Raw genomic sequence first — 15,367 nt, 5'->3', positions numbered from 1 at the left:
TATTCCTCGTAATTCCCTCGCAACCTTTGAGTATCTAGGGTTTTTAATTTTGCGAAGGATTAACAAGGACTACTCGCAAATCCCTCGCAATGTTTAAAATTGTGAGGGATTAGCTAGGAACACTCATATTTCCCTCGCAACCTTTGCGTGTCTAGGGTTTACGATTTTGTGAGGGAGTAGCTAGGACTCATCGCAAATCCATCGCAATGTTTAAGTGTTTAGGGTATGCCTCGCAAATCCCTCGCATATAATATTTAGGGTATTGAGTATTGCTAGGGATTAACGACCATTTTGCGAGGATTTTCTCGCAAGTACAACGCAAATCCATCGCAAAACTATAAATATGTTTTATAAAAAAAACATGAAAATATACAATTGTGCTCATTCGGATTTATTTTCTAAACTATTAGAAATTACGTTATCATCATTAGAATCTTCTCCAATATCAGACACTTTGAATTCTTATAATTCACCTCTTCTACTTTAGGGTTTAGTAGATCATCATGTTAGTTGATGATCAAGTTGTGGTGCAACAACAATATTTGCGAAATTTCCATTCCAAACATATCAATAGAAGATGTACATCCACATTGATACACAAAAATCCATTGCAATGTGTAAAAGCTTAGGGTTCAAGCATTTAGTGTTTAGGGTATAGAATTTGCGAGGGATTAACGATGTTTTTGCGAGAGCAAGCCAACTATCCCTTGCAAGTCAGTCTCAAATCCCTCGCTAATGTTTTTAGTCGTTATTCCCTCGCAATAGTGCGATGTTTTTGCAAGGATGTTTCGCGGAGTCGCAAATCTGTCGTAAATCCGTCGCAAATTTGCGAGGGATTTCGCCGTCGAAAATTTTGCGAGGGAATTGCAAGTACCCTCGCTAAACTAGCAAACTACTCGCAAATCCGTCGCAAATTTGCGAGGGCATTTTGCCGTCGCAGATTTCCCTCGCAAATCGACTGTTTTCTTGTAGTGACATACGTTGTATCTGAAAGCGTTTACTTTGGAAGCATCGTTATCTACAACTCAACCGGTTTTGATTGGTTCAGTTCGGTTTAAATCGGTTAAGTTAACTTATCACGGAGTAGAATAATAAGCAACAAAGGAGTAGTAGTAACTAGTAAAAGTGTAACCAACTTCAATGATATGGATCACGAAACTAGCCACCACTTAGAGCAAGTCCATTGGTGACTTTAACAGAGTTTTTAGGAAGACTCTTATTTTAATTGAGATTAAAAATAAATCAAAAATGATAAAACAACAAGAGTTGGCTCTTGTTTAGTAAGTTTTAACACCAACTCTTGTTCGGAAGAGTTGGTGTGCTGTCTGTATTTAACTGGTCAAATTAATTATATAAAAAACCATTTATCTTTTTTCCCTTCTTTCTCTTTCTTCTCTCCATCTCTTCCATCTCTTCAACTTCGTGATATTTTTCCAAACAGAGAGAAATTTTGCCTCATTTTTTTTCTTGTTGATTGATTAACACATCTCGAATCAAAATACTGATCAAACAATCTTTAGAGCGGACGCACATGCTCCGGTGAAGTCAGCGGACGGTCCTTGGAGCGAGTTAAGAGCTCCAAAGGTAGAGCTAAAACCACTTCCAGCCGGGCTAAGGTACGCGTTCCTAGGTCCTAACTCTACATACCCCGTGATAGTGAACTCTGAACTAAACAATGTAGAGACCGCTTTGCTCCTTTGTGAACTTAGGAAGTATAAAAATGCTCTAGGGTATTCACTAGATGACATCCCAGGAATCTCACCAGATCTTTGTATGCATAGGATACATCTAGAAGATGAATCAATGACTTCGGTAGAACATCAGAGGAGGTTGAACCCGAATCTAAAGGATGTTGTTAAGAAAGAGATAATGAAACTTCTTGATGCGGGTGTAATTTATGCTATTTCTGATAGTTCCTGGATTAGTCCAGTTCATGTAGTTCCTAAGAAAGGTGGAATTACAGTGGTTAAGAATGATAAGGATGAGTTGATTCCTACTAGGACAGTTACAGGACATCGCATGTGCATAGACTATAGAAAACTTAATGTTGCGACCCGTAAGGATCATTTTCCTTTGCCGTTTATTGATCAAATGCTTGAGAGATTGGCTAACCATCCTTACTACTGTTTCTTCGATGGCTATTCAGGTTTCTTTCAGATCCCAATCCATCCCGACAATCAAGAGAAGACCACATTCACATGTTCTTACGGCACCTTTGCTTACCGCAGAATGCCGTTTGGCTTGTGCAATGATGTCCATTTTCACTGACCTGATTGAGGATATAATGGAAGTTTTCATGGACGATTTCTCCGTCTATGGGAGCTCCTTTTCCGTTTGTTTGTCTAATTTGTGCAGGGTGTTGCAGCGGTGTGAAGACAAACATCTGGTGCTGAATTGGGAGAAATGCCACTTCATGGTCAGAGATGGGATAGTGCTGGGACACAAGATTTCTGAAAAGGGGATTGAGGTTGACAAAGCCAAGGTTGAGGTGATGATGAGTTTACAACCGCCTAATTCGGTAAAAGGGATCCGCAGTTTCCTTGGCCACGCCGGTTTCTACAGACGGTTCATTAAGAATTTCTCCAAGATAGCAAGACCACTTACCCAGCTGTTGTGTAAGGAAGTGAAGTTTGATTTTGATTCTGCTTGCTTGGAAGCGTTTCACACGATCAAGGAAGCCTTGGTTAGCGCTCCGATTGTACAACCGCCAGATTGGGACCTTCCCTTTGAGGTCATGACTAATGCGAGTGATTTTGCCGTGGGAGCGGTTCTGGGAAAGAGAAAAGACAAGAAGCTGTACGTGATATACTATGCCAGCCGCACCTTGGATGAGGCTCAGTGCAAGTACGCTACAACCGAGAAAGAAATTTTAGCGGTTGTGTTTGCTTTTGAGAAGTTCTGATCATACCTTGTTGGTTCCAAAGTGGTTGTTCACACTGATCATGCAGCATTGAGGTATCTACTGACCAAGAAGGATGCAAAACCAAGGCTACTCCGTTGGATTTTGTTGCTTCAAGAGTTTGACTTGGAGATTAAAGACAAGAAGGGTATTGAGAACGGAGTTGCAGATCACTTGTCAAGAATGAGGATAGAAGAAGAGCTACCCTTGGATGATAGCCTTCCTGAAGAACATGTTTACTCGATCGGCACCTTTGATCCCGCCGAGCACATGCTCCGCCTGGGAGCACATGCTCCGAAAACCCCGTGTAAGGCAATCGATACCAACAAACAGCCGAGTTTTCCTTGGTTTGGAGAGTATGCAAACTACCTAGCAGCAGAGAAAGAACTTACTGAGTTTGTGGGGAACAAGAAGAAGAAGTTCCTAAAAGACATAAGGCGGTATTTTTGGGATGAGCCTTACCTCTATAGGCATTGCTCAGATGGTGTTTTCAGGAGGTGTGTGACTGAGGAGGAGGTTCCTGGAGTCTTGTTTCATTGCCATAGCTCACCCTATGCTGGACACTTTGCTACTTTCAAAACCGTGTCCAAAGCTCTTCAAGCGGGTTATTGGTGGCCTACCATGTTCAGAGATGCGCAGCGGTTCGTGTCTACTTGCGACACATGTCAGAGACAAGGGAACATCAGCAGGAGGAATGAAATGCCTCAGAATTTCATCTTGGAGGTTGAGGTATTTGATGTTTGGGGAATTGACTTCATGGGACCTTTCCCGAACTCATTCGGCAATGAGTACATATTGGTGGCTGTCGATTACGTGTCCAAGTGGGTAGAAGCTTTGGACAGCCCCAATAATGATGCAAAGACCGTGCTCAAGATGTTCAAGTCGGTTATTTTCCCACGGTTTGGTGTCCCACGGGTAGTCATTAGCGATGGTGGATCGCATTTCATTAACAAGGTCTTTGAGAGTCTTCTCAAGAAGAATGGAGTGAGGCATAAGGTCGCCACCCCCTACCACCCACAAACAAGCGGCCAAGTTGAGATCTCTAACCAGGAGATTAAGAGCATTTTGCAAAAAATAGTGAACACAACAAGGAAGGATTGGTCTCTGAAGCTAGATGAGGCTCTATGGGCTTATAGAACCGCCTACAAAACACCCATGGGGACTACACCGTTTCACTTGGTGTATGGTAAGGCGTGTCACCTTCCTGTTGAGCTAGAGTACAAGGCTGCTTGGGCAGTGAAAATGCTGAACTTTGACACGAAGAGCGCCCATGAAAGGAGGAAGATGCAACTGCATGAGCTAGAGGAGATTAGGCACCTCGCCTATGAAAACTCAAAACTCTACAAGGAGCGTACCAAAGCCTACCATGAGAAGCGGATCCTCACTAAGACCTTTGCTCCTAATGATCAAGTCTTGTTGTTCAACTCTAGGCTGAAACTGTTTCCCGAAAAGCTAAGATCACGATGGTCCGAACCCTTCACCATCAAGGAGATTAGACCATATGGGGCTATTGTGTTGCTGGACACAAAAGGAGGAGAATTTGTGGTGAATGGACAGAGGCTGAAGCCATATCTTGCCGCCTCTGAGCACGAAAGGGGTGAAACCTTCGCCCTAGGCGACCCTCCTATTGTCTAAGGAGCTTTTGAGTCAAGCTAATGACTTAAAACAAGCGCTGGGTGGGAGGCAACCCACCAGGTATATATTGCTGAGTTTTTCTTTTTCTTTTTAGGATTTGTTTCTTCTCTTTTCGGTTTCAGGAATGTTGGAAGAAGAAGCGGAGCACATGCTCGCCGGACGCGAGCAACCCGATGCACATGCTCGGCGAACTGAGAACCAAAGAAAAAGAGAAGAGCAACCCAATGCACATGCTTGGCTTATTTTCACACCGGAGACGGTGTGAAGTAAGTCCGGGGGAGGGTCACCTATGACATTTGTTTTCTTTATTTTTCTTTTTATTGAGTCAGTTTGTCATGTGAGTCGAACCAAAACTTGTGGGAATTATGACCGAAATCTGTGATGTTTTTAACCATTTGTGAGTTTGACCGTTTTTCCTAGTGACCATTGTTGCAGAACTAAGAGTACAGAGACGATCTAATACCTCTTCACATTCGGACCCTTCTCCTGGCCAGAAAAGCTTCATCCCATTAAGGTTTCACCAGAAAGATTTAGACTCTACTTTATTGGAACCTAACCGGATTTAAATTCTTTTCGTTTTGGGCATTAGGATAGGGAACATGTCACATATTCAGGACTTCTTATTCATTTTGCCAATCTTGCTGATCCTGAATAGCTAGCTCATTTTAAGTTAGTACCACCCCGAGCCTAACCTCCTTTCAAACCACTTGCACTTGTATTTTTCTTTTCTCATTCTGTGCAGCTATGTGCAAAACGGTCGGGGAGAGCAGGACTGACACAATCTCTAACTCGCTGTTTGCTGGAGAACCAAAGAGGAAAAAGCCGGACGGGCAGAGCACGTGCTCCAACCCAGCGAGCACCTGCTCCGAAATTATATAAATCCGAGTCCGCGAGTTGTTTTGAGCAGAGAGAGAGCCTAGGATACGGTCCGCATGCTCCTGGGGCAATATCAGAAGAAGATCCCCCATCATCCTTCATATGTCTCATCAAAAAAAAAAAAAAAAAAAAAGTTTAAGGATGATGGAAAGGGACCAGAGCTAGTGTTACACACCCCCGAGCATGCGTTGTAACCTGAGGAGAAAAGAGAGGCTGAGTTTGAGAAGATAAGAAGAGGAGAGTGATTAGAGGTTGTGGACATCAATGAGTCCACTCTCCCTTACTATTTTGTGCGATATCCTGCATCTCTTTCGAAGTAATGGTAACTCCTAAACACTCTATAGCTCCACCATTAAAACAGCCTTTTATCTACCAGGCTTCGATTTCACTAGCTTAATGCCCTTAATGAGAAGCTCACGCCAATTTTAATTGAATGTAAAGAGTCTTTGTCTGGAAAGTGATCTTTTTCTGGGTTTGATTGCCAATTATGGTTCTGGTTTTGGAGATGTTTGCTGGAGAATTTTATCGGTATAGCTTGTTCTAACACATGTGGTCTGCAGGTCATGGTGTACTCACGGTTTCTGAGATTTTTGCGAGTTCCCACCTTGGCTCTCTTGGCGCTTGGTTTGAGTTTGTTTGAGGACAAACAAAGATCTAAGTCCGGGGGAGTTGATATGTTACGGTTTTGACTCACTTTGACCCCGTTTATTTGATAGTTTTGTAGTTGTTTGAGTCCTTTTCAGGTTATAATGAGAGGCTAGGAAGCTAAAAGCAAGGATTGGAACAGCAGGAGCAATCGGAGCAGAAAGGAGTTGAATTGGAGCAGAAAAGCTGATTTTAGACCCAGGAGCACATGCTCCCGATTTCCGAGCACATGCTCCCAACTCTACGGTTTCATGACGACACGTGGCAAGCATCTAGGCGCCGATTCCCTGCCTAATTCCCCTTATTTTAGGCGATCCTTTGTGAGAGAAAGAGGGCTGAGATCGCTTTTTAATAGGGAGATTTGAATTTGGAATCTTTCCTTATTTTTCTCTACTTGTATGCTATTTAACCTAGGGTTTTTAGGAGAGATGCATATACCTTTTTTCTTTTGGTTTTTGAGCGACGCTTTTGTGAGAGGGAGAAGAGCGGCTACCTTGTGAAGCATATTCTGAACCCTTGTGATTTTTATATTTTTATGGTATTGAATTTCTCATCTATGTTGGTTATTCATTTCTCTATGTCTGAGTAGTTTTCTTTGCTAGATTAGGGGTTTCAAAAGGGGTTTCATGGGTTAGCAACAGAACACAAATAGGGCTTTATATAATCGATTGTCTTCACTATTGTTAGACTTAATGTTTAGGTTGATTTGATCACCCAATCTATGATTCTAGGTTTATCTATTCATCAAAAGTGTAATAGGTTGCTAGAAAAGACATTAGTGGGCAAATTATCCTAGACCTGCGAAAGTTGATGTGTAGGTGATTTGTGAACTTATCATTCCTGTTCTTTAATGCTTGTCTGCGATTCTGGGCTCAAACGACAGTTTAGGGTTTATGGACCGCCGAGCATGTGCTCCGGATGTCTGAGCACGTGCTCCGCGTTTCCGCACAGAATCGATCAGATAGAGTTATTGATACCACGACAGTGGATCAGTTTATATTTATGTTTGAGTTCTAGACTGGTACTTAATCTATGCCATGAATAGTTGTTTAGTTGCTATCTCTGAAATTCCCGAGAATTACCCTGATCTAGTGTTTTGCCTATTGCCTTTTTATACCGTTTTAATCGCGTTACTGTTACCAAACAAACCCAACTTTGAATTGTCTTAGCTTGAAATTGAACCAATAGAACCATAGAGTAAAACTTGGTCTTCGTGGGATTCGACCCCTAAGTACTACTTCTTTGCTGTGCACTTGCAGTAGGAAAATAGGGTTTAAAACTCTGTGTATCAACACACTTTTACATAAATAAAAGCCTTCCTTTCCATTATCTTTCAGCAATCTCTTTCCTTTTCCTTTTAACAACCACACAGAAAAAAAAGATATGGATTCACCCGATTCCATGAATCCCGATAACTCTTGCTTCATGGACCTCTTACATAGTCAACTGGGTACCCAAAATGTAGTCGCCCATCCTTACGACAGTTCATCACAAGTCCCTGTTTTTAGCACCCAATGTCCCAATGATGCTCCAAGTGAAGTTGGATCCACACAAGTAGGTCGTAGAACAAGAACGACATGGTCACCAGCAGATGATGTTCTGCTCATCAGTGCCTGGCTAAACACGAGCAAGGATGCAATCACTTCAAATCAGCAAAAAGGTGGAACATTTTGGTCTCGGATTGCAAAATATTTTGCATCAAGTCAGAAGGCTGCAGGTCGACCACATAGAGAGGCCATGCATTGTAAGCAGAGGTGGGGGAAGATTAATGATATAGTGTCCAAGTTTGTTGGATGCTATGAGGCTGTAGAAAATCAGAGATCAAGTGGGATGAATGAAGATGATGTTATGAAGATAGCACTCCAAATATACTTCGATGATCATAAGGTGAAGTTCACCTTGGAGCATGCATGGCGAGAGCTTAGGCATGACCAGAAATGGTGTTCATCTTCATCTACTAGAGGGACTGCAACAAAAAAAAGAAGGAAGTGCGTGGATGGCTCTGCTCAGTCTTCAAGCTCCCAACCACATGAAGAGGATGAATCAACAACTAGGCCACCTGGTATTAAGGCTTCAAAGGGTAAATCGAAAAGGAATGTGAACAATACATAAACTGCGGAGGAGCAATCGAAGGCATGGCTTGAGTTTCAGATGTTAGAACTGAAGAGGATGTATGATTTAAAGCAATGTGACTTTGCTTTGAGAGAGAAGGAATATGCATTGAAGGAGACGCATAGCAAGCATATCATGCTTGAGAGTCTACTAGCAAAAGCAGAGCCACTTAGTGAAACAGATATGGCTTTAAAGAAAAAGCTCATAGATGAAATGTTTTCAAAATAAAATGTTTATCAATTTAGTAAATCGGTTGAATGTTTTTGTTTCTATTAGTGAACTTATATGTAATCGGTTGAATGCTTTTTGTTTATATGAGTGAAAGTAATCACTTATATGTAATCGGTTTAATGTTTAATGAAATGAGAAGTAATCACTTCTATGTTTATATGAGTGAAAGTAATCACTTCTTTGTGTTCTTCTGATCTTGACTGAGTTTTCAAAAAAGGTTTGTCTCTAATCCAAAGATCATCATCACTGAGATAGTATCAGTGTATATATATATGTTCATTGATTTTTTCTTGATGGCATTGACTCAGGGACTATGGAAAGTACTCAATGCGGGTTAAGAGTGATGAAGACCAAGATATTGCAGATGATTTCTTTCAAGATCAAAACTACAAGACTTTGCCAAGAAATCCAAAGGACAGCTCTCCATTTTTCTGGTTTTGTTTAAAACAAATGATAGTTTGCTCTGTTTGTTTATTTGTGACATTTACCATACAATTTTAGCAAGGACAGCTCTCTCTTTTTTCTTTCTTTGTTTATTTGTACCCTTTACCACAAATTTAAAGCAAGTACACTGCCCTTTATTTGTTTTCTTGTAAACTTACCCTACTTTTTTCGACCACTTGTGTATACCACACATTTGCAACTGCATGTACACCACAAAATGTTCTATATAAGCTACACATTTTCATACAATATTTATCACGATCAATTTACAATATTCTCACAAATCAAACACTCTTTTTTTTTTATCCTTTTTTCTTATCTCTCAAAAATGGCATCTTCTTCTAGAAATAATTTTGATGATATGCTAGATGATTCTATTGATCAACTTTGCAATCAAATTAGCAATCAGATTAGCGATCAAATAACCAATCAAGTCTATCAAAATCTTACAATTCCTCCTGGTGCTCGTCAAAAAGCTCCAATTTCAAAGAAAGACGGCGTGAAGAAGGACACACTCTATTGTGGAACGATTATTTTAGTGAAAATGCAACATACCCTCCGCTACTTTTTCGCCGTCGATTTAGAATGAACAAGCCGTTGTTCATGCGTATTACTGATCGACTCTCCAATGAAATTCCATATTTTCAACAAAGAAGAGATGCTACCGAAAGATTCGGTCTCTCTGCACTACAAAAGTGTACAGCAGCAATTCGTATGATGGCATATGGTTGTGCAGCTGATGCACTTGATGAATATCTCTGGCTTTCTGAAACCACTGCAATTCAATGCTTGGAAAATTTTGTTGAAGGAGTCATAAATTTATTTGGAGATGAGTATCTAAGGAGACCCACCCCAGAGGATCTTCAACGTTTACTCGATATTGGAGAGCTACGAGGATTTCCCGGGATGATAGGAAGCATTGATTGTATGCATTGGGAGTGGAAGAATTGCCCGACCGCATGGAAAGGTCAATACACATGTGGATCCGGAAAGCCAACCATTGTTTTAGAGGCTGTAGCGTCACAAGATCTGTGGATATGGCACGCGTTTTTCGGACCTCGAGGTACATTAAACGATATCAATGTCCTTGACCGCTCTCCAGTTTTTGATGATATATTACAAGGTCATGCTCCGAAAGTTAATTACATTCTCAACGGCCGGGAGTATAATTTGGCTTACTATCTCACCGATGGTATTTATCCGAAATGGGCTACTTTTATCCAATCTATTCAGATTCCACAATGTCCAAAGGCATCCTTGTTTGCTACATGGCAAGAAGCTGTCCGTAAAGATGTCGAGCGTGCTTTTGGAGTCTTGCAAGCTCGCTTTGCCATAGTAAAAAACCCGGCTCTTATCCATGATAAGGAAACAATTGGAAAGATAATGAGAGCGTGTATCATACTTCACAATATGATAGTAGAAGACGAACGAGATGGGTACATGCCGTTTGATCCAACAGAATTCGCACAAGTGGAAGCAAACAGAACTTCACAAGTGGACTCCACAGTTTCAACTGATATATCATCAAATGTCAGCAATTTGATGACCATGCTGAGCAAGCGGAAGGAAATTCGTAATCAACAAAAACATCAACAATTGAAGGATGATTTGGTTGAGAATATTTGGCAAAAGTTTGGCACAAATCAAGATTACAACTAATCTTTTTCTCCATTTATGATTTCTACTTCTATTTTAATATGCTTTTATGTTTTGAATGTTTAAAAGTTTATGAAATGCAATAATTTTCTATTTTAATAAAATCTTAATTGTTTAAATATTTAAATTAATTGTTCTACTTAAATTAATTATATTATAAAAATAACTTTTTTTTCAAAAATAAGAACCCTAATAAGAGTCTACTATTGGAGTACTATAATTTTATTCAACAACAAAAACTCTTAATTTGTAAAAATATACTTTTTAGTTAATAAAAAATATAAGAACTTCAAAATAAGAGTCCAACCAATGGAGATGCCCTTATTTATTACAACACACTATATTGAAACATAACAACAGTGAATCACACAAATCCAGCCAGCTTCACTCTTTGAGAGAAGCCAAATTATTCAAATCCAGATATCGGAAGTGCAGTCTCCTCCGGGATATCTCATTTCATGAGCAAGTGCAGGACCGTCTGGTTCATCACCAAAGTCTACAAAGAAGTCAGGGTTTATGGTGAGACCACCTTTGTCTGTGTCAACATCGATTTGGATTATGTGTGAGCCTTTCTCCATGATTTCCGGGTAAAACTGACGGTCCCATGCGCTGAACAGCGAGTTCGTCGCATACAATCGTTTCCCATCGAGGCTCAGTTGGATCATCTGTGGTCCTGCTCTTAGAGATTTCCCCTGAAATCACAACAAACAGTGGTCAAAAGAATGTAAAATTTGGTTAAACGTTCCAAAGATATTAGTGTTTGGTACAAACCTTGATCTGAGGAACATCGAATTGGTAAGTGTTACCATCTTCTCCAACAGCCTTATAAGGACTACCCTTTTGTAGTAATCCTCCGACCCAAATCTGTCCGGTTAAGACAGGGTTTTTAGGGTCTTCTATGTTGTACTGACGAACATCTCCATGAAGCCAGTTCACAAAGTAGAAAAACCGATCATCGAGTGAGATCAAGAAGTCCGTAATAAGCCCCGGCATCTCTGGAAGAATCCAGTTTTCGACCTTCAACGGTTTTACTGATATAACCACCTGAAACAAGACCAGTTAATCATAGATTTGAAAAAACAGAAAGAAAAAAAAAGAACATTAAGAAACTTCACTTGCCTCATGACTCCATGTATCATCACTGTTCTTGAAAAATCTAATCATATTACTCGACAAGGCACTCCCAACATACCCTGTATCTTTAGACGGATCATGCAAGAACCTAATCTGCAACCACATAACAGCAACAACAAGAAGATTAGATTACATTCTTGGTTACTAAATACTAACACAGATCGTCACACTTATGTTATAGTGTTACCTCAAGAGGTAAGAGTCCAGTATTTCCAAGGTCAATAACTTGCTTCATTTCACCTTCAGGCCAACTATAAACATGTAAATGACTTCCGTACAATCCATCAGCAACGTGCTGGAGATCAAAACCTTTGGAGAAAGCTTTAGGTGCTCCCCAAGAAGTGCTGATCATTGTCTTGAACCGAGGTTGGTACCAGAAATCATATCCAAACAAAGGACTATTTCCTGGTTTATCCCACCTGCTTTTCACATTGAAGTCAGAGTCAAGAAGGAGAAACCCATTTCCTTTAGCGTTTCCTTCTCTATCCCCAAGGCAAGACACCAACATATCCCCCGAGGCGAGGCAGTGAGACGTGTGTGGAAATGCTAATCCTGTCTTCTCAGCAATCTCTTTAGGCTCTACAACCTTATACAGAGAGGGAGCCTTTGGATCGGTCTTTGTGTCGATTGCATAAATGCGACCAGATCTTCATTCAAAATCAAGAAAGAAACACAAATTTTGTCAATTCATCATCTAGAAATGTGATGAGAGGATTCATCAATGCAAAGATCTTACATTAAGCCTGGCAAGACAAGGTAACGTCTATCAGCAGAAGCATCACCATGGCAAGAGCTGCAAGAGTTCCAACCAGTGTGGTGAAGCTCATCTCCCACATAAGGCATTTTCAATCTGTGAATGACACTTGAATAAGTAGGTGAACTTGGATCCACATCCACCGTTGCCAAGTAGTCCGGTTTGTCTCGCCCCGTTCCTAGTTACCCCCACTCAAACAAAACAAAAGGTATCAGAATACAGAGGAACCAGAGAAAGATTCAGTTCAGTCCAAAAATAGTATTGAATAATAATAGGTAGAAGATGGTATAATGAAATGTGAACCAGAGTAGAGGGCGGTGACGTAGATGAGCTTTTCCCGTGGACCAGCCATGGCGGCGAGAGGCGTCGCGTAACCTGGACCAGACTTGCAGCATATTTTGCTTCCCCCGTTGCTCACTGCCGTCGCCAATACGGTTTCGGTAGCCATCTCTTTCTCTATTGAGTATGTGGAAGTAGTGAAGCTACACGTCTCTGAGTTTATCTCAAACGAAAGAATACAAATGATCTATGAGTACGAGAAGCTTTTGGCTATAAGAGTGATGTTGACGTGTCTTGGTTATCTATTTGTTTCCATTGCATATGTCTCTACTCTCTATATAAAGCATGTGACTAGAAATAATATTCTTTAAATAATTCTACTTTTTGCTAAAAGGGTTTAGTTGTACATTAAGGAATCTAAACAGATTTATGCAGCTTTTTGTAAGTACTAAGTTACTAACCAAACTACCAAAGTATATCTGGATGTGTTTTAAATTATCTATTTATGTCATTCTATTATTCATTTCTTAGCGTAAGTCCATGCACGTGTTGTTATTGTATTATGAGTTGATGAGTAAAGTTAGAATAAAAACGTTACTAAAATCGTGAGTGGTCAGTAAGTACGATTAAATAGTGACACTTTTGTTGTTTATCTATAATGCATGTGAAGTGAACTGGCCCATCTTCTTGTTCTTTACTGAAGATAGATACAACTCGATGTTGCGTGACCGTCATCATTCATCACTATACGCAATTCTAAAAAAATCTTAGCAAATTTCAAATACAAAGTGTTACAACAGAGAAGCTAAGGACTTACCAGTTACCAGAAGTCATTGCAGGAACATTTCCCTCCCTTAAAATGATGATATCTAGTTGCATCTCTAACTATAATCTCTCTTTCTGTAATCTCACTTATATGTTTCAGAACAACATGACAATCTCCACAAACCCTTAGATTTTTCACAATCCGTATAGGAGTTCCCGGAACAGCCTTGAGCAATCCGTATGCAACAGCGGATCGTTCACTGTGCCAAAACAATAGCTTCTCTTTTTCTTGGTCATCCATATCGTGTAGGATCCAACTCGTATCAGGAACATAACCATTTCTTCTTCTCATTTCTTCCTCTAACTTCTTAAGCAATCTAAATATGTCTTCTTTTAGAGGATGAGATGTTTCTCCTGCATAAAAAACTTCGGTTTCTTTCCTGACTTCGACACTACTGTACCCTGGATCTTTCCTGACTTCCATATCTCCTAGTTTCCTTCTTGCTTCTGATACTTTTCCCCATAAAGAAGCACTTGCATAGATGTTTGATAAAAGTATATAAGTTGATGGATCTTTCGGTTTAAAGCAGCTTACAAGATGATCAGCGATTCTTACACCCATCTCACCTTGTCCCTGGCGCTTACAAGCGCTAAGTAAAGCAGCCCAAGTTGGTTCATCTGGAGGAAACGGCATTGTATGTATTAAGTTCTCAGCCTCATCAAGGAGGCCAGATCGACCAAAAAGATCCAATAAACATGTATAATGCTGCAGTGATGGACGAATTTCATATTCCTTGGTCATTGATTGGAAAAGCGCACGGCCTTTCGCTACAAAACCGACATGGCTACACGCATATATCAACCCAACAAATGTGACCTCATTGGGCTTTACACCGTGAGTAACCATGTCATCATACACTGCTAATGCCTTCTCAGCTTGCCCATGCTGAGCCATTCCAACTATAAGCGATGTCCATGAAACTACATCTCTGTGGCGCATTCTACTAAATATACCCTTTGCAGCTATAACATCACTGCATTTAGCATACATATCGATAAGGGCGTTACTAATAAACACACAAGAATCAAATCCTAGAGCTATAACCAACCCGTGAACCTGCCTCCCCGCTATCGAAGCTGCCAGATTAGCACAAGCGCCAACAATGCTCGAGAGGACCAACGGATCCAAAATGTCAACTCTTTCTCTCCTCATTTCAGTGAATATAGAAAAAGCCTCAAGCCCTTTCCCACTCTGTACAAAACCAGAGATCAATGCAGTCCAAGAATACAAATTCTTGACTGGTAACTCCCTAAAAAGCTTCAAAGCTTCTTCCTTTCTTCCGCTTTTAGCATATCCAGATACCATGGCAGTCCATGAAATGGTGTTTTTCACTCTTATAGAATCGAAAACTGCTTTAGCACTATCGACCAATCCACATTTAGCATACATATCAACAAGTGAAGACTTAACAACATCGTCATTCGAATACTCAGAGACTATAAAATGGCAATGAACTTGCTTTCCAAGCTCAATAGATCCTAAGTTAGCACAAGCCTTAACAAGTGCCGAGAACACAAAACCATCCGGTCGCAGCCCATCCCTCAAACCCACTGAAGAAAACACTGAGAGAGTCTTACCAGAGAGATTCGCTTGATTAAGAGCTGTGAGAACTGAAGCCCAGGCGATGTGGTCTCTGTGAGGCATTTCGTCGAACAACTGGAGAGCATGATAAGCAGCGCCGCATTTTCCGTAGACATTGACAAGAGTGTTGGCCAAAGGGCAACATTGATCGATCCCGAGCTTGACGATGTGGGCATGGAGGACTTTGCCAGTGGTTAAGGTTCGATTCCTCGCGCAGAGCTGGAGCTGATGAAGATAGTGAGGAATAAGCATTCATTAGCTGTTGGTCGCTTTATGGTTTCAATAGATTATGTTG

General features: G+C 40.6%; 2 protein-coding genes and 1 pseudogene across 3 annotated transcripts; 1 reads left to right on the top strand and 2 right to left on the bottom strand.

The window, feature by feature from the left end:
- Window positions 1-7,438: 7,438 nt before the first annotated feature.
- Window positions 7,439-8,167, top strand: LOC147936127 (glutathione S-transferase T3 pseudogene; annotated as a pseudogene).
- A 2,551-nt stretch (window positions 8,168-10,718) lies between these two features.
- On the bottom strand, window positions 10,719-13,142 carry LOC104719052 (selenium-binding protein 2). Its single transcript, XM_010436897.3, has 6 exons — window positions 12,690-13,142; window positions 12,369-12,564; window positions 11,820-12,279; window positions 11,618-11,725; window positions 11,270-11,542; window positions 10,719-11,190 (listed from the first exon to the last, which is right to left on the bottom strand). The coding sequence occupies exons 1-6, from the start codon at window positions 12,832-12,834 to the stop codon at window positions 10,909-10,911; spliced, it is 1,464 nt and encodes a 487-aa protein (XP_010435199.1). The 5' UTR covers window positions 12,835-13,142; the 3' UTR covers window positions 10,719-10,908.
- Window positions 13,143-13,485: 343 nt separating this feature from the next.
- Window positions 13,486-15,324, bottom strand: LOC104719050 (pentatricopeptide repeat-containing protein At4g14050, mitochondrial-like). 2 transcript variants are annotated; one of them, XM_019231166.2, is made up of 2 exons: window positions 15,069-15,248; window positions 13,486-14,985 (listed from the first exon to the last, which is right to left on the bottom strand). In XM_019231166.2, exons 1-2 carry the CDS (start codon window positions 15,246-15,248, stop codon window positions 13,486-13,488), a joined length of 1,680 nt encoding a protein of 559 aa, XP_019086711.1. The 2 variants fall into 2 exon arrangements, with proteins under 2 accessions (XP_019086711.1, XP_010435197.1); XM_010436895.3 differs by having other exon boundaries at window positions 13,486-15,324.
- Between the last annotated feature and the right edge of the window lie 43 nt (window positions 15,325-15,367).

Source organism: Camelina sativa, chromosome 10, assembly GCF_030686135.1.
Source record: "Camelina sativa cultivar CO46 ecotype springtype chromosome 10, ASM3068613v1".
NCBI lineage: Eukaryota > Viridiplantae > Streptophyta > Magnoliopsida > Brassicales > Brassicaceae > Camelina > Camelina sativa.
This window is presented reverse-complemented; position numbering and strand designations above follow the sequence as displayed.